Here is a 19,496-nt window from a genome sequence, read left to right on the forward strand (position 1 = left end):
ACTGAGTAAATGGACGGAGACTCGAGGGAAAAATATTAGATTTTTCGGGTTGGAAAAAGTCCTAATCAACAATCACTTCAAAAATCAAATCCCATTGTGCTGTGTTGATATGGCTAGTAGGACAGGCTTGTATATTAGCGTAGATGAACAAGGACAGAGTGATTCAGACCTGTGCAATATCAATCAACAGAAAAACTGGTTTAAAGTTCTGACTGTGGGTTGCCAGAATGCTGAATTTCAGAAAGATAATGGAACACAATAGTGAAGAACATCCTACACTACTTCCAGTGCTTCCCTCACCTTCCTCTTTAGTCCACATGCTTCACCACCTAACATCAGCTTGTATTGTTCTACATTGTTCTACATAATACTATATCATTTGTCAAATTGTTCTCTGTTATGGGGGGTCTAAAACCCTCCCCACTTATTGGGATGATGTCAATCAGCGAGCGGAAAGATGAATGACACCTTAAAAGTGTTGGCTTGATTTATTAGAGCGAGCTCGGATCAATCAACCATCAACATATAAGCGTAGCTAGTTCAGGCATGGCACTCGGGCAGCGCGCGTCATCCGCTTATCAACTACACCTGTGTTAGCCAGCACAAGCCCATTGGGCCATATCCGATAAGGCGGCATTAAAAGGCCGCGCGGATACGCACACACTAACCCCCCGTTTCTGTATGATCTGTGCTACTGCCGCCCGTCCCCCACCCCCTTTTCCCTCTTGCTGTCTGTATGTTCTATCATCAGGGGGATTATATCTCTATTGCTTATATCTCTATTGCTCCCTGCCTCATATTTCATGTTTGTGTCGCATCGAGGAGGCAGGGAGTGCTTCCCTTAGATCATCCACTTAAGTCAAACCTATTTCCATGTCATGGTTATCAATAAATGGTCAAATCTAATACGTGAGTGTTTTGACTGAACTAGCACTTGGTGGTCGAATGAGTGAAATGGGTTGGTTACAGAGTGGTTAATATACACTGGAGTACAGTTTTAACATAGGTTCCATAGAATATTTCCTTACTGGGCACAGAATGTAGTCAGCATATTCGTATTCTTGAAAGGTCATACCTGACAGTATCATAACTCATTCATGCCTTGTCTAATACTTTCTCCTCCCTTGCTCCTGTCTGTCTCTATCACGAGAGACCCCAAGTTATATATGGACCTTGTGTAAAGTCCCCTCTTGACCATATACAGACTAAAGCCCTTCTTACACAGAAACTGCACATCAACACTAGAACCCTCTCACTAGGTATGATGTTGTCTTGTAAACTAAAAAGCCCCCTCTGTTTCACAGGAACTATGGTTGTCCAAGTGGCAGCCACAGACGCAGACGACCCCACCTATGGGAACAGTGCCAGAGTGGTGTACAGCATCATCCATGGCCAGCCGTACTTCTCTGTGGAGCCCAAGACTGGTAGGTGCAGCAGTGATGACCTCTAAGCAATGGATTTTTTGGGGTGATTTTCTTCCAGTGGAGAAGCCTGACATTCTACTTAGTCTGGTTTCTTGTATGTTTATCTCGAGGGCCACAGTGGGAGTGCACCCATTTCCAAGCCCTGTGGATGAACATCCAGCTTAATTATGACTCCAGGCTAGCTTAATTTCCATCCCTGATCGACAGTATTGATGGTGTGAAGTCATGTCCTCAGTTTAGAGTTTGGAGATCTAGTACTGCAGCACTGCTGTCGGTGGTTTATTAATTACAGGTCTGTTTGGCTTCTGGACATACTCAGGAACACCTGCAGAACTGTTGTCTTGACATTTTTGCTTGTTTTTCCAAACTCAGTCAAGCTGTTTTTTAACACCTGGCTCCTTCAGTGAAAATGTTTCCCCGGAAATCAGTGTGGTACCATTTATTGTATATATGTATTTTTTACCATGGCTGCTATATGAAGCAGGGTCTTTGTTCCTTGGTGCAAAGTGTGGAAAACGGTGGGAAAATGCTTTTTCAAAATGCCCAAGTGCTTCTCTCCAGGTATTAAAGAAACATGAGGCTGGGATAGAACTCTGGGGGTGATAAAAATATGAGTTGGTTTTAAGACTCTTGGGGTGGTTGGTGTATAGTGAATGCTGGTGTGTGCAGCTGTTGTCCCCCCCCCCCCCCCCCTATATCTTCCTCCCTGGCTCATTAGCCACTGTCCCGCTGCGGTTTGTCTGCCTCATGCAAAGCACTCTGAGAAGAAAACTATGAAAATATGGGCCATCCCATAATATTTGGCTTGTCGCCGTCCTTTTCCTCGGCACCTCACACACCACAGATCTGACCACATGCTGGGGTTGTAGAACAACTGTACCGCCACTAAGACAGTTACTGTGTTGCAGCATTGATGAACCATCATTGCTACTCGGACCTCTTGTTGAGTGAATCTTTGAGATTATTATTACTCACCTGCAGATGAGTTATCATGCACTAAACACTTTTGATAAGATTTTAATGCTTTATATCAAGTGCACTGTATTACTGTGTAATTAACTTCTGTTCTTGTCCAGTACTCTGCATAATACAGCATAGTTACATGGCATAGACACATAATTTTGTGTTTGGACCTGAAGTTTAAAGGCTAGTATCTGCTATTATACCTTTAGAATAACAGATACTAGTCACAGAAAAACTTGTAACTGTATTTGAAGAAAGGTTATGACTGACTCATGATAATGACGTGAAACTTTATTAAAGTAAAGCCACTTCTTGTAATTAGCTTAAGTTTTCCATTAGCTCATGAGCCACTATTATAATTACGTAGTTATATATGCTATTGTAGGTGGCCTTCCCATTCTGCTGATTCTTTGACTTGAAAACACATTAGTGGATAGCAGAATATGCTAGCTCGAGAGTGTTTCGTCATTCGGCCTGCTGTGAGGCCACTCATAATACTGATTTGAACACTTTAATGCTTCTTTTCAATGATCTTTAACTAAGTTACAGATACCAATTTAGCTCAGCAATGACCCTCAAGTGGAACCCCTTGACTTTTATACCAGCTGGAGTGAAGGTGTATGTTCAGGTTAAGGATGTTTCACCAGCATGTCTTCCTCACAAAGACCCATTACTCTCCCACAGTGGCTATGCTAAGCAATGAATGCTTCAAGGAACTTGTCATGCTCTTCACACACTTTCCATTTTATTAGCTGAGTAGCATTCAATAAATTATTACAGGTCAAGTGCTCAACCTGTGCTTGTCATTAGTAATGCAAGGTTTTAGGTTTACAACAGTAAGAATACCCTTCTTATGTTTGTTTTCTGTTGTTTAAAAAGTTATTGTGTTAGAAACTGAAGCCAATCAATTGAAAGGTGCTATGAGAAGAATGAGAATTCTAATAGTCAAACCATTGGATAATTAATGTGTCCTTTTACATGGAAAGAGGATATAACCAATGTACTTTGTGCTACGCTTATCTTCCCATGTTCCTCGATAATCCACGTTGGAATATCAATATTCCACATTGGAATATCGAGGAGAGACTTTGACTAAGTACCTTCTCTGAGGCACACTCTATAAGCTCTGCACTACCATACCGCACTGTCAGTTAAGGGTTTAGAAGTAGTGGACAGGGAGCTGGACGTGAGACCTGGAGTTTGGGGGTGTGCGTGTGTGGGTTGCACCCTGTCTCACATTGGTCCAGCAAGTCTCTTTACTGGGTTTCTTAATCCCAAATTGAATCCGCAAGGTGCCCTTGGGATGGATGCTTAATCCCGAATAGCTCCAATAACTTCCAGGCGGTAAACGTAATGAATAATGTTGTGAACAAAATACATAGGTTGCCCTTAGTAACCTTGTGTGCCTCCATTTTGCGATGTGGGAACTCGTGGAACAGAAGCACACATTAGTGGCGAAAGGTGAAATTACAATGTACGCGCTGGTTGCTGCTTTATAATGGACGAAAGACACTGAAGAATGAAACAGTGTGTGTGTCATGACACCCACTCAGAGGCACACACACACACACAAACACACAAACACAATTTGGAGGCAGATATGCCCAGTGAAGCATATCAGCCTGGATAGAAATGCCTACCTTTCCACAGAACCTGCACGTCCCAAATGATGAGCGGGAGCAAAAAAGCCAGACGCCCGAGTGAGGATTAATGATGTTTTGAAGGGCTATTTAAGACAGAGTCTGCGTGTGTCTCCATGTGACGTACACGGCACTCCTGAGATGGCAGCATTTCTAGATCCAGCCTCATCTCGTCTGTCTGCCGCCGGTCACTAGAAAGGAGATCATTTAATTAAAGATAAAAACATGCTCAAATAAATGAAAAGGCCAAATCGGGTCTATTTTCCAGGTGCTCCGTCAGCTCATTGTGTTGCATGCCGAGATAGTGAAGCCAGGGGACGGTGTGGACACCTGTAATCCCATTCTGATTAAGATATTGGCATGGCCTTTACAGAGCTTTACGGTGGGGTGTCGTCTAATCTGTTCAGATCAGAATGTTTTTTTTTGCTTGAACGCCACTCTGCGGAGCTGAGCACCTCATCCCTGGACTGGATCCTGCCTCTGCACGCTCCAGTGACTGAGAGACACTGCAGCAGATAGGAACAAGACCTAACACCATCCAGACTGGTACACTGCTCCACTCTGTGTCTGAGGCCCCAATCAGACTGAGATACCGTGTACGGACAGAGAGATAAGTAGTCACATCACTGGGTTGTTTGATATACTTTTGAATTGTAGGATGGCTGTATTAGCGCCTTTCGTTATCACATGAATTACTTAGGTCAGTTGAGATGGCACACTTCACTACTCCACTTTGTACCTTTTTCATACATTTATGCAACAGTAGCCAGCCCTGGAGAGAGGGAACTCCTTTGCGGCAAGTGCAGCACAGACTGAAGCTTCCCAAGTTAGCTCTGCAGGTTACAATTACGTAAGATGTTCCAAAAATTGGCTGTATTTGAAAGACAGGTCATTTTGGCATTCAATACAAACCACCAGGTGCCAGTTATTTATTTCCATATGGTCCGTTTCCACGGTACCACAGGATCTTGTTCTATGTAAGTGGGCCACCTGGAGGTTCAGGAAAACACACTGCTCTTGTTTAAGTGTCCATCTCCCCTCTCTACTACCTCTCATACAGCTGCCTGGACACAACAGCCAGGGGCTTTCTCCAAAGCCCCCCCCATCCCCCATCCCCCCTTCCTATATCCCAACACACACACTTTTATTTCCTCTTCCAAAGACAAATGTCAGGGATGTAGGCTTTAGCGGGGAGCGTGGCCCACTCTTCTGCCGCCAGCGTCGGGGAGACAGCTAGATAAATGCGCGGCTACGGCGCGTCTGCCTCCCTCGCACCGGAGGCACCGGGAGTTGCGTTGCGGCGCGGGGCCGTGCCGCGCTGGCAACAGAAGGATTTTAATCATCGCCTCTCCCCAGGAATGACACCAGCGAGGCGCGGGGTACAGAGATAGAGAGCAGAGGGGGGCCAGGCACCCAGCAGACAAACAACAGCCCTGAGAACATAGCCTCACGGATTAGCCATGTCTCTCTGTGAGAAATATGTGTGCTTCTGGCCAGGCGGGGGAGAAAACACATCGCCGTTATTTTTTTTTTGTCTTTCTTTCTTTCCTTCTTTTCTTTTTTTTTTTCGGCGCCGGAATCAGGATTCATGGCATCATTAAACAAGACAATATCTCCCAGGCTCCAAACGCAGAGCTGATATTAAATAAGTATATCAATTGTATGTGAAGCCCATCTTTGGTTAGTGGGATCATTCATTTGTCTCTCTCTCACTGCCGGCTGCACCCCCTCAACAACTCTTCTGCTGGCTTGATCTCAAGTTTGAGCCTGTTTAGTTGCTGGAGTTGTTGTTGTTTAAATACCAACCATTAGGCAACTTTTCTCTGGCAGCCTTTACTCTGAATTTTTAAAAGACTGCTCTTTCAACCTCTCTTTCACTCTCTTGTTTTTGTCCCTATGGTGATGCTGTGTGAAGTTGAAAGGAGAGAAAAGCTGTGTTCGTTTTGTACCTTACCGGGATTGAGGGACCTCAGTTGGAGTGAAGACTTGAAGCATGCTCTCTCATGCGTGTCAGTAAACAGGGTTCACAGGTGTCACAACAGCCGACACTGTTGATGCTCTTTAATTGGCTGCGAGGTTGCTCTGTGGAGGAAACATCCCCCTCCCAAAAAACAAGGGATGAATGGATGGATGGAAGGAAGGATGGATGGATGGATGAAGGGAGGAGAGGATGGCTGCAACAGCAGTGGAGGGCTGCATCTGCACATCCACACAGACCTACTGTAGACAGATGCTTTGATAAATCACATGAAGGGTGCTGGCTTTAAAAATAACCCGATTCCTGGCCTGACATGTTGTGACTCCTTGTCCTGAAAGAGCAGGCAGAGGAGGACGCAGGCAGCTGAGCCTTCACCCTGCATTTCACCCCCCCCTGCTGCTTATTAGCTTCAGCGATATGGAAATGACACGTTTTTGAGGACAGCGACAACACTGCTTTATTGACAGTTGTTATCCAGTAGCTGGCATGTGACAAAGGCCTTGGATAAAAAGAGGCGGACAGCTCGCTCTAATTTCTCTAATTGAACGATTTAGTTAGGCTGGCCAATAACACTTTTCAGCTCGAGGGCTTTAATGGTATTGATAAAGACAGACAGAGAGAGAAAATGAAACACTTAATAGGATGGTTTATTTTGCTGGCACAACACAGGTTTCTTGTCAAGATAACCAGGTACTTCGGCTCCTTGTTCCTCTTCAAGCTTTTAGACCTCATTTAAGAGATTTATTTGTCCTTCTTTCCGGGTATCCAGTTTGTTTTAATTACAAAACCTTGTGAAAGTGTTGCCTTTTCAGCATGTTGCCTTTTGAACTGCAAATGAGTTTTAGGATACGACCATCAGAGGTCTTAATAAATATGCCTTTTCTGATTTTTTTCCCCTCCAAATTCCATTATATTTTGGAAGGGAATCATAGCATACCTACCAAAATCCCAACGTCAGAAGTGGCTATGAGCTTGCTGCTGTGGATAATACAACACTCCTCTACTCATCTCCTTTAAAACACGGTCTTAGAAGAGAACTTTTGTAACGTAATTCAACCCAAATGATCTATATCTTACCCAGTTACATTTACATTTATTCATTTAGCAAACGCTTTTATCCAAAGCGACTTCCAAGAGAGACCTTTACAAAAGTGCATAGGTCACTGATAAAAACAACGAGAGAGCCCCAAAAACATTGCGGGTAGCCAAAACATGAAGCATACATTGTGAAAAGCAAATAAGTGCCAATGGGAAGAAACATAAGAGCATGTAGTTAAACAAATTGAAAATTAAACAACATGAAGCTCAAGTGCAAGAGTGTACCTGTAGGAAAGCAAACAACAATAATATAATTCCACCATTGGGGGGCCAGACAGGGAAAGTGCTTGGATTGGGAGCGGGCGCTCTTGAGAGGTGAGACCACCAGACGGTTGTCAGAAGAAGACCGAAGGTGGCGGGTGGGGGTGTAAGGCTGGTTAAAAAAATAAATAAAATGTTGTCACGGTTTGAGGAGTTACAGAAATCCCTTGGCATCCTTGACTTATAATCACACCTCTGTAAATAACCACAACTCTGTAAAGCACCAGACATGGATTACTGGAGTCAATCACCAGCTATGTATTGTAATAGCATGTAGATCATGTATGGTGGTTCCAAATGTCTGGTTTTCCTCATAAATTGCTCTGTGAAGTCAGACACCCAAAAATACTAAATCTTTGTGCAGTCTTTACTGTAAAGAAATTCTACTTTGCCCATTTTTATAATGACTTTAGTCACAATCCTATTTATCAGCCAGATGGTCAATTATGAGAGTGGTTTTATGGTTCTTTTTGGACTTTTTCCATTGAAAATAATCACAGACATAGTAATTCTGGAAACCTTAAAGATCAGAACAGCTGTACATACAACTTCAATCACAGAGATCCTTACTGGGGTCCAATACAATATTTCCTAAGATTCTGAAAAAGGATAAAAGTTCAATAGAGCCCAAAAAAACGGTGATTCATTTCGACAGGAACTCTAATTTGTATTGTGAGTTATTTAATGGGTAATCTTTCATGTTCTGCAGGACTCCCCAATAAGTGCTTTTAATGAATGAAACAGAAATGTGTTGTAAGCCATTAACTCTGAAAGCAACAGCAATTCCACAAGAGGGATAAGGACAATTTATTGCATAAACGCTTTGTAGTAATTTAGTGGGATTATTTTGATTGCCATCTTTTGAATTGGGGAGATAACATTTTGATTTCCTTTTCATTAGTTGGGATATTATTTCAAAAGCAATCAAAGAAGTGTGTGTGTGTGTGTGTGTGCATGTGAATGTGTGTGTTTACTTCTCTCTAACTTAACACGATTTATTTCTCTCTATCACTCTCTCCCTGTTCTTTCTCTCCTTCCCAACCTGCCTTTCTGCCTCCCTCCCCCTCTCTCTCTCTCTCTCTCTCTCTCTCTCTCTCTCTCTCTCTCTCTCTCTCTCTCTCTCTCTCTCTCTCTCTCTCTCTCTCTCTCTCTCTCTCTCTCTCTCTCTCTCCCTCCCCCCTCTCTCTCTCTCTCTCTCTCTCTCTCTCTCTCTCTCTCTCTCTCTCTCTCTCTCCTCCAGGCATAATCAGGACAGCTCTGCCCAACATGGACCGTGAGACACGGGACCAGTATGTTCTAGTCATCCAGGCCAAGGACATGGTGGGGCAGATGGGTGGTCTGTCGGGCACCACCTCTGTCACCGTCACGCTCACAGATGTCAATGACAACCCACCACGCTTTTCACACAGTAAGATCACCCCTCTCTCCTCCTTATTAGCCCTTTTGCTGTCTCTCTTTCCGTCTCTCTCTCTCTCTCTCCCTCTCTCTCTCTCTCTCTCTCTCTCTCTGTCTCTCTCTCTCTCTGTCTCTCTCTCTCTCTCTCTGTCTCTCTCTCTCTCTCCCCCCCATTAGCTCTTTGGTCTATGTGTGTGTCTGTGTGCATGCAAGTCTGTTCGTCTATCTGTCTGTTCATCTGTCTGTCTGCCTGTCTATATGTCTATCTGTCACTAAGGTTTCTCTGATTCCTGTGGACCTCATCTGACTGTTCACTCTAACTGACCTTGACAAGAGGTTGTCAGGAAGCTTTGACAAGAAGTAGACAGCATACATGCAGTACATGGTATGAGGAGCACATGTATCGTTAGAGCAAGACTAAATCACCCCTCAAACACAGTTCATCCTTTGAAGTGTGCCCTATGTGTAATATCCCCTTCAACCCTTCAACCTTTTTCCAACCTATCTATTTGCTGGAGTGTTTTCAGCAGTTTTTCGACGGGTAGACTTCAAATGCAGTCACCCAGGGGTGTTTGCACCTCTGCCCCCACCCACCCACCCACTGACCCAACTCCCTCATCGCCCAACCACTCCCACCCCCTCCCCACAGTATCTTCCCCTTGCCCCATCTCATGGTCAGAGAGGGGTGGCAGCAGTGCAGGTGGATAAGCTAGGATCAATCAGGCTACTTTTTTTGTCATCAGCCTATTTCACAGACTGCTAATGGGTTCCAGGGCTGGCTTGGGGATTCAAAGGAGCGAGGTGCTTCCCATGATAATCGCTTTACTACTGATAGCCCTCACTGAACAACCGACCTGCTACTGCCTCTCTCTCCCTGCCTCTCTCCCTGCCTCTCTCCCTGCCTCTCTCCCTGCTTCTTTCTATCTGGCTTCTTGCCTATCTTCTTTCCCCCCTGTCTCCCTGCATCCTCCCTCCTTCTTAACCTGCCTTTCTGCCTTTCTGCGTCCGTCCCTCTCTCTCTCTCTCTCTCTCTCTCTCTCTCTCTCTCTCTCTCTCTCTCTCTCTCTCTCTCTCTCTCTCTCTCTCTCCCTCTCTCCTTCCTTGCCTGTCTGCCTGCCTGCCTGCAGCACTCACCGCTGGACTGCATTGAAGTCAAGTCAATTTGCAGGACCCCGGGGGGTGAGGCAGGTTCAACGTTTCGCACAACAAGTCGTCAATGATGCTTTAACCCAGCACCATCACGCTGGGAAGAAAGAGGCTTTAGAGGAGCACAGCCCCCGATGCCTCTCTCCCACCCCCCTCTACCGTCCTTACGGGGTTATAGGTCAGAATCAATAGAGCATTACAGTGCATCTCAACTGATAGACTGTAGTGGCGATATCACTTTCTCTCCCTCTTTTTCTCTTTCTATCTCTCGGATGAAAGGATAAAGAAGGAAAGACAAGGGTGAGGGCATTGGGGGGCCGGGGGGGGGGGGGGGGGGGGGGGCGGCTGAAGGGGGAAAGAATGGAATTGGGAGGGAAGAAGACAAGCGCACAGGTTGAAAATAGAGGTTGGAAAGCAATTTTTGGGGGATGGGTGGGGTGGGGGTCTTTTAAGGAACCGCTATTCCACGGCGAATTAAAAAGCCATTACAGAGATTACACGGACGCAAACAGTGTCAGGCTCATTAGCATTTAGACGGCGAGGGAGGGATCTACTGGGGTGGGGAACACGGAACATTCTAGTAATGAGCTTCACCATGATGATTGGGAAGATTATGATTATGAATATGATTCCTTTATTCTTATGAGAGGGCTTTAACATCAGAAGGTGCAGACAAAAGCTCTGGGAATATTTTGTAATTTTTTTTGTTGCGTTTATAATAGAATCTTACAGTGGACATTTCATCCAATGAAACATTATTACTCTGGAATGATTGATTTGTATTATTCTTGGTCTAAAATGTTTTCCATGGATATTCATATTATTCTGAGAATTTTCAGGGGCGCTCAGATAGTGTTCATTTGGATGTGAATGCATACCATTGTCACTAAAACTAAATTGTACTAAAAGCTGATTCAAAAGGTTGTTATAGAGATGCTGAATTACAGTTGTTATTGAATTATGGACTGTCTCTCAATTTCTTTTGCTGTATATGCTTAGGTTATTAATCTCATTTTTGTTTCGTTCTTTTGGAAGAGATACAGCTCAGTCACCTACATCCGTCCCCAAGTGTGTATGGCAATGTAACACTGCATTCTGACAGGGCTGCTGAACATGGCTGAGGTGTATGAAGACATAGGAAAAAACACAATCTGTAACTCGAATCTCTCCTCTCCTTCAGAGAGCTACCAGTACACAGTACAGGAATCCCTCCCCGTGGCGTCCGTGGTGGCAAAGATCAAGGCGGTGGATGCAGACATCGGCACCAATGCTGAGATGGACTACAAGATAACGGATGGCGACGGCCCGGGCTTGTTCAACATCACCACGGACGAGGACACCCAGGAAGGAGTCATCCTTCTCCTCAGGGTACAAACACCTTCTCCTTCCACATGTGTCACACCTCCTCTCTAGTTCTTCAGGCACCTGTGGGCGAGCGACAGGGGCCACCCCTGGACTGAGAGAGGAACCAACACACTTCAGAAGTTGTGTTGATTCTGTGTGAATGTGTGCTGTGTCTGTCAATCATATCTGCTGGTGCTGGTTATCAAGGTTTAAAAAAAAAAAAAGAACATTTTCTTGACGTTTTTCTGTTGTTGCTTCTTGTTTTTCAAAGGGTTGGACCGGTCTTCTCAGTTTTTTGATATTTTGTTCTCCTCAGCTGAGAGACTATTGTTAGCTATCTGCCACTATTGTCAGGGAAAAACATAGCATCTATTGTGTGTACTGAACTGTTGCTTACTCCCTGACTTTACAAAAGAGAGGCTAGTCTCAGACAATGCATGTCACATCAATGTCCTTCTGCATTGGCCACAACATATCAAGAGTCCAATAATCCAAACAAATGTGAGCGTATTATGTCAACACTTGCCTTGATGTGTGCCTTTTCTTGCAATCAATAGTTTGCCTTCACACCACCACAGTAAGTCAATATAAAAAGGTCTGGATGAAAGATGTGTTTGGTGGGTTCTGATCTCGTGCAAGTCAAGGTTGCCTAGAAGCTTTGGATTCTACAGTCAACATCATTTTCATTTGTTCATATATATTTGTTTTTCAAGTTTGAGTGCATCGCTAGGCCACGACAATGGTTAACACATAGACATGCTTTTATGACTTTGTCCTTCCAGTCTACTGCAAATAGTGCCATTAAGCTGCACTCTGAACTGTCCAATCAGTGGGTAGCATTATGGGAAGTTAGTGAATGGATCGCTTGTGAGCCAATCATGTCCTACCTTACGCTTTCATGTGATGAGGTATAAATATTCCTCCAGGGGCAGTCGTGAGATTTTATGGGCCCCTTAATGATCTTTAATACAATATAGAGACAAAGGATCAGAAAATGTTAGATATGGTGAATAATCTTCTATTGTCTTAACACTCTACATGTGTTGAGGGAAAAAAGACAGCTGTTGTTGACACATTACTTTTTTCTCTCCCCCCCCCATCTCAATGCCGTTTGCAGCCATTAGACTTTGAGACAAAAAGTAGCTTCTCCCTCCGTGTCGAGGCCACCAACCGGCACATCAACACCAACTTCTTGAGTGCGGGTCCATTTAGCGACACCGCCACTGTCAAGGTGATCGTCGAAGACGTGAATGAGCCACCACTCTTCTCCTCACCACTCAGTAAGATGGTGGTATCTGAGGATGCCAGAGTGGGAACATCCATCGGGAGGGTGTCTGCTCATGACCCTGACAACTCCAACAGTGCCATCAGGTAATCACTGTACTTCAGGACTTGTGGAGTAACTCACCATTAGAGGCACCATCTCTCTGTTGTAACTGTTATTTTGATCTGAAGTGGCTGGCTTAATGTTTTCTCAAACAATCCAGCAGCAGTTGACTTTCCTTCAGCATAGTGGCCTAAGCAAAACATTCTACCTGTATACTAGCCCCCTGTGTTTCAACATATACTTTTCTACTATGTGTTCCTGACAAAAGACACCACCATTTACAGAAGTACTACTCAGAACGCTAATTTGCTTATATTCAGCCTTTTCTTTTCATCCATAAGTGGATTTGTTCGTTTAACAACGCCATGGGACTTAGAGTTATCTACAAAACACAGAGACAGACAGCCAAGATCCCTAGATCCCTCTGTGACTGCCATGAACCCAGGCCAGATGGTGTGTGTATTCTGAGCACTGCAACATGAGCAAAAGTAAAATGCCATCTTCAACAGGAACAGAGCCTCCTGAGGGTCAATACTCACAGTTTGTGCTTTGGCATTTCAACCACAAAACAAGCCCTCCAAGAGGCAATATGTGGGTGTCTTTCAAAACACTCCTGCCCATTATGCATTAATTGAAAGAATATTGGGGCTGTATTCACGCCTGGACCGTACGGATTATTCGTAATCTTAATCAGAAAATCAAATTACTCCACCATTGTGGTTGCAAATTGCTTCTTTTTCCTGTCGTGACTGCTATCAGCTTCTGCAGTTCATGCCACTACTTCTGTTGAAATTAACATTATTGTGGAACTAAAATGCAACCCTGAGTCAAATTACATTGAATAATACCCCTTGGATATAGGCTAATTGAAGATCATTTTCTCCACAGAAATGCGAGCCGCACAGTGCCTAAATGGTGTTTGTTTTGTGTTCAGGAACTTATAAAAGTGGATGTAGATCAGTTTCCATCACAATTAAAAGTTAACATTTTTTCAAAGGGATTTTTTTCCCTGTCAACCCAACCCACACACATTCTGCTAATCTGAAATGAAATAATGACACTGAATATTAGGTTGCACCTGGACTTGATAATGATGAGATAATAGCCAGAGAAACTAGCAGGAATCAGAAATGATAGAGAACAAACCATGATGGTGCATGTTAATACAATCTACTAATGGTGCTGATGAACTGGATCCAAATGTTCTCCAAATTGTATATTTGGCTCATGTTTTAAAGGGTAAAAAGGGTCATCGATCTAAAGAATGTTCAGAAGGGGATGCTGGGATTGTTAATTCAATAGTTTTGTGCTCAAGCCAAATATTTCATAAACCCTTAGAAAAAAGAACAAGTTCTTTAAGTTATCTGATAACCCTGGCTCACTTTCAGTTGAACCCATTTGGGTTTTTTATATAACCCCTTATTAGTTATGCCTTTTTTATAGAACCTTTGTTTGATTAGGCAGTTCTGCTTGTGACTCCAAATACATTGACATGAGTTTTTTGGAGGGTTATGTATTCTGTGGAACCCTTCATGATTCTACGGTATAACCTAGTTTTAATGCTGACATAGTGTCTCTCCATCCTTCTCCAGGTACTCAATAGACAGGAACACAGACCTGGAGCGGTTCTTCAATGTGGACGCGCTCAGTGGGGTCATTAGCACTGCCAAACTCCTGGACAGAGAAGTCAACTCAGTCCACAACATAACCATCTTTGCAATGGAAAGCCGTAAGTCCACAACATTCTGTCGGCCCCTTTCAATACATGTACCGGAGAGCAAACGATCGGTCTTTTCGATGTGCAGCGCGGTGGCCCAGTGTTAGCAGCAGACCCATCCAGACACACACAGCCATGCCTCGTGTCAGGTGGCCCTAGTCACAGATGTCAAGTTGTGACTCTTCTGTGTCATCTGGTCTGGATGATTCCAGTCTTCTCATCCTGCCATACAGACAACTCAGTCTCCCATCCTCCCATCCCTCTGTCACCCCCCCCGTACCGTCCCGTCACGCTCCCCCCACCTCTGTGCTTACATTAATACGGGCAGGCGTGCGCCCAGGCATGGGGGTCATGCGGGGGCTGCTGGGGAATGTTAATTTGGAAGCGGAGGGGGAGGGAGAGGGGAGGGAGAGGGGAGGGAGAGGGGAGGTCGCCCTGACCTCCGGGTCTCCCTGAGCCGTAGTGTGTGCTAGGTTGGGAGGTGCTGACTAAGGCCGGGCCAGCTCACCCATTGGTGAACTATGCTAATGTGACGTGGCGAGGTGTCGCCGTGTTTCGCCTTTGACTCGACCCTTCTCCGCTTCAAGGACGAAGACTGCTCCTCTCTGTGTCTCTCCCCCACCGTGTCATTTCACAGCCATGCAAGCACACATGTCGCTACCCAGACCATAAATACCCAGGCCCTTGTCTCCAGGCACCTCAGTGTGCCTTAGAAAGGGCTTAATGTCGCATGATCAGCGATTCCCCCTCAATGCCTGTCTATTGGTCTAAATTAAGTCTTGTTTGTACCATAAGGTAAACATCTCAGCACATAGATCTGTCATCATCACAAATAGTCCTCTGCTTTATTTTGTTCTTGCATTTCAAGTAGGATACAACTCTAAAAAACTCTTCAGAGAATGGCACGCTCTGATGCATGGAGATCTTCCGTAATGACTATGTGGAATGTGGCTGTCATTCACAGACGAGGTTTGGCCTCTGACACGAACAGTGACACTCCTATTCTCAGCGAGCAACTTTAAGGTCCAGAAAGTACACAGCCGTTTTCCTCCGCTCCGAAAGTCATATATTAATAGAAAATTGGCTTTTAATGTTCCTAAAGAGGGCATGAAGGGAGAGAGAGAGACGAAGAGAGAGAGAAGGAGAGAGAGAAAAGGACAAAGATAGACATTGCTGCTGGCAGAGGGATGTTGTGCACTTGCGCTGTGGTCGCTCAGATTTCACCCCTTCTTCCTCCAGCCCCCACGCCAACCACAACAAGCCTATGCCCCGGGGGGGTCACGCGGGCTTTTTATTATCGTCAAATCAGCCACCCCCGAATGTCAGCGACGTGTCAGTCCTCGTCAGGCAAGGCAGGGACGCCAGGCCAAATCATCATCCTGTCCTCCCAGATGAAGCTGCAGCCATTTTGGCCATCAGTGTGTGTGAGCCAGGGTGTCCAGCCCCCAGGGTGCTGGGTGGCTTGTTCTACACAGGCAGCTTCTATGTCGCATCAACCAGGCAACGGTTCTAATGAGCTGCCTGATCACTTTGGCTCCTCGCTCCCAGGCCCGCCAGCTGATAGTAGAGAACATTGCATATTCCATCAGAGCAGCAGTTTTGGCTTAATTTTCTCGTTTCGCCGGACCTTTGTGATTAATTAAAAAGGCATGCGGAAGATCAATATCCCGGAGAGTGGATGAGCACAAGCAAGAAGTTAAGTCAGGGGACGTTTTTGTATTGGGAAATTGGCTGAAATGCACTGATATGAGCATGTCTCTCTCTGGCTCTCTCCATCTACCTCTCCTCCTCCTCTCTCTCTTTCCATCTCTTTTTCAGAGGATCCAACCCAAATTGGAAAAGGTGTTGCTGTCATTACTGTTCTGGACATAAATGACAACGCCCCTGTGTTCGCCATAGAATATCAGACCATTCTCTGTGAGAATGCCATTCCTGGGCAGGTAAGAGGCTGTCTGTCTTATCCAATATGGTGGCGGGGGGACGAGGGGATGGGGGATGGGGGGATAGGAGGGGATGGGGGGCTGGTAAGAGGCTCTTTCCTATTATCCAGTATGGTGAGGGGGGGGGTGTAATGGGGTGCTGGATTTATACTGCATTCACAAACATTACTGCTGCAGTCTTTGTTTTCATCCTCCACAATGAGCGAGATTTATTATCCTGAGAGTTTTCTCCTCCACCTCCAAGGAGCTCTGCACTACTCTGCAAAAAGTATCTGAAAGTTTGTCGCTCGCCTTTATCCGAGTATGATGCCACTGTTTCAGGCCACTTGATGTGGTCTTAAATAGCTTGTGATTTCTCTCCTCTGCTGGAGGGCATGTCAGGGAGACAAAGTCATTTGTTTGAGCCACGTAGCGCAGATCAAATTGCAGGTATCATCTGTGTTCGTACACTTCGTTGGAGATGGTTCCCCCTCATCTCTGCCAGATGAATTAATGTCTGTGTTTGAATTTCCCTGTGGCTCGACTCCACAATGCTATCACACACCAACATGATATTTCATGGCAGGGTGGCATTGGGTGTCTACCCTGGTCTGATTCCCTATTCGCGGAGTGTGTGTAATTAGTGGATGGCGGAAAATGCATCATAACAGTGTACGAGCCGAACGAGGAGGAGAGGGAAGAAGGCGCTCGGAATTCAGGTTCTCTAAAAAGAGGCGTGTAAGGGCTCCCATGAGATGTGCCCCCTCCCTCTCCCCCCTATGTTTAGCCCTTGGTCTCATCATCGCTACATGACTCGTGCGTCCTCTCTGCCTATTTGTCTGCTCCTGGCATCTGGAAAACACAATGAGACGCAGCACGGAATAACCACAATTGATCAGGATGATGCATTTGTATTGGAAATTGGAAATCAGGGCCCCTTTTAAGTATGTTATTTGCCCTCTTTGTTGTTAGTCATCTTGTTCACGGAAGGCTGCACCTGAAAAGCGACATGATGTCATCTGCGAAAATGTTTTTTCTTCTGAGTTCTCTTCTCCATGTTTCTTCTGAGCTGCAGGTGAGGAGGCAGAGTAGAGGTTCTGCCTCTCTGGACTGCACGGGGACTCATCTTGACTTGATTTGCCTTCAGCTCCGTCATGTTCACTGCAGGGGGGTGGTGCTCTGGTGTTTAAACTTATGCCTCCAAGCTCCCAGAAAAAAATATCTAGTTTAGCCAGCATTCAAAGCCATAAACTTTGGACTCCAATTCTGTAGACCTTTACAATGGATTACCCACAGCTTGTTGAATTTCCTCAGCCACATCTCGTGGGGACTGTGTGTGTTGTGTGTGTGTGTGTGTGTGTAGTGTGTTTGTGTGTGATGTGTGTATGTGTATATGTGTACAATATTCGGCAACACTCCACATATGAGGATTTGTTATATGTTGTTGTTTCCATCTCGTTACCCCGGTTGTGTTTCTAGAAGTCTGTACCTTTTATAGGAGCCTCGCATCACTGTCCTATCCTTTTATCTTCTGCTTTTAATAGAGAGCTTTCGGCTGCTCTTTTAACCCAGCCAGTATATCATATACATATGTCCTTGTCACTTGTTACACGGTGAAATTGGTTTGCTTTTCCACACTATCATCTCCTTCACTGGGGTCGAGAGGGTGAAGTTGTAAACCCTAGCGACAGAATCTCCTCTGAAGGGAGATGACGATGGTTACACACACGCGTCGTTGGGAGAGATGCTTTGTAAAAAAAGGTGGCTGCAGGTCTGAGCTTCCTGGGTTGTTGGACCCAACTCTAGGTAGGTATGGTGAAGTCACATGCCAAGCTTAGCATCAAACAGGTGAAACATTGCTTTCCACTGTTCAAGAATTCTATTCTGTCATAATACCACCATGGTGATGGAATCAGTTTGTTTCACAACCACCGTCTTGGATATTTCGGAAGTTCCAAGATACGACATGAGTGTGGTTGTGTCTGAACGAGGCATGAAGGATAAGAATGGCAGACATCTGTCCTTCCACTTCACATCATACTCTGAACCCCTGTGCAACACTGTCTACCATACACATGACGGTCTGCTTAAGACACTGCCTTGTTTTGCCTGTGGCGTTACGTAAATGTACACCTAATAAACACACATTCAAGAAACAAAGAAAAAAAAGACTTGACATTTTGAGTGCAAAAACAGCATTTGAATAACAACCACTGGTCGAATGGGTGGACTGGGTGAGACTGTCAGTAGTCCTATCTCCCCTGCCAGACCAAGACATCCTCATTAATGTGTCTCTCTCTCCGTGTTCACCCCGGGGACGGGCCACAAGTGCCAACCCTTCCCACAGACGGCTCCACACGTGAAGCATCCTCACCTCGGCCAGCTCAGCTCCTATCCAGGTCCGCCCACTTACTTTCCATGGCCTGGCTCGTTGGCACGGCTAGGTCGCCACGGCTCGGATTAAATAAAATAGGCAGATATTTCAGGTGGGGCGGGGGGGGGCCGAGGCGGAGGGTGTGGGCTGGCGCTGTGGCGCTGTTCGGGCAGATTAACAGGGAGCACGGAGGTTGAAATAACCTGCCATCTTTCTGGCTTAATTAGGGCCGTCTCGTGGCGCTAGCCCTCTCCCGAGACTCCACTTGTTACGGATCAGCGCTGCGTCTGTCTCCTGCCATAATATTAATTGATATTAAAACAGTGGGGGGAGGGGGCAGAGGGGAGATTGGGGGAGGGCACAGGCACAGGGGCCGAGGGAGGGGGGAGGTGGGGTCATGTAGATACAATCATTCCCATCAGTGTCGCCATTACATACATGAGTGGATTTTCCCTGGCACTATGATGGCCCCAATCTGCCACCCTGCCCTTCAAGCTACCCTCCTCCCCTTATGTTACCACCCCCCCCCCCCAGTGGGTCCAGCAAGGACTCTTGGTCATCATTTAGTTGAGATTAATTTGTTAGTATTTAATGTTACATTTAAGATTACTTTATGGGAGTCAGGTGGCTGAGCGGTGAGGGAGTCGGGCTAGTAATCTAAAGGTCGCCAGTTCGATTCCTGGCCACACCATGACGTTGTGTCCTTGGGCAAGGCACTTCACCCTACTTGCCTCGGGGGGAATGTCCCTGTACTTACTGTAAGTCGCTCTGGATAAGAGCGTCTGCTAAATGACTAAATGTAAAATGTAAATGTAAGATTATTGTTCCAAATAGGTGGTTGGAATACAGGTACATTTTGGTTTGTCAAAAATATGACTGATTTCAAGAGATGTGTGTTCCATGTTGCGCC

The 19,496-nt window shown here is 45.4% G+C and overlaps 1 protein-coding gene across 2 annotated transcripts in view; it reads left to right on the top strand.

Moving 5' to 3' along the window:
- The window catches only part of LOC124470431 (cadherin-7-like), a 55,337-nt gene that overhangs the window by 23,510 nt on the left and 12,331 nt on the right, over positions 1 to 19,496 (top strand). For both annotated transcript variants that reach the window (XM_047024309.1, XM_047024310.1), the window contains 6 exons: positions 1,305 to 1,424; positions 8,605 to 8,772; positions 11,086 to 11,273; positions 12,367 to 12,620; positions 14,169 to 14,305; positions 16,112 to 16,233. In XM_047024309.1, the coding sequence (XP_046880265.1) occupies positions 1,305 to 1,424; positions 8,605 to 8,772; positions 11,086 to 11,273; positions 12,367 to 12,620; positions 14,169 to 14,305; positions 16,112 to 16,233 (989 nt within the window). The remainder of the gene's footprint in view (positions 1 to 1,304; positions 1,425 to 8,604; positions 8,773 to 11,085; positions 11,274 to 12,366; positions 12,621 to 14,168; positions 14,306 to 16,111; positions 16,234 to 19,496) is intronic.

The sequence above is a fragment of the Hypomesus transpacificus genome, chromosome 8 (assembly GCF_021917145.1).
Source record: "Hypomesus transpacificus isolate Combined female chromosome 8, fHypTra1, whole genome shotgun sequence".
Classification (NCBI taxonomy): Eukaryota; Metazoa; Chordata; class Actinopteri; order Osmeriformes; family Osmeridae; genus Hypomesus; species Hypomesus transpacificus.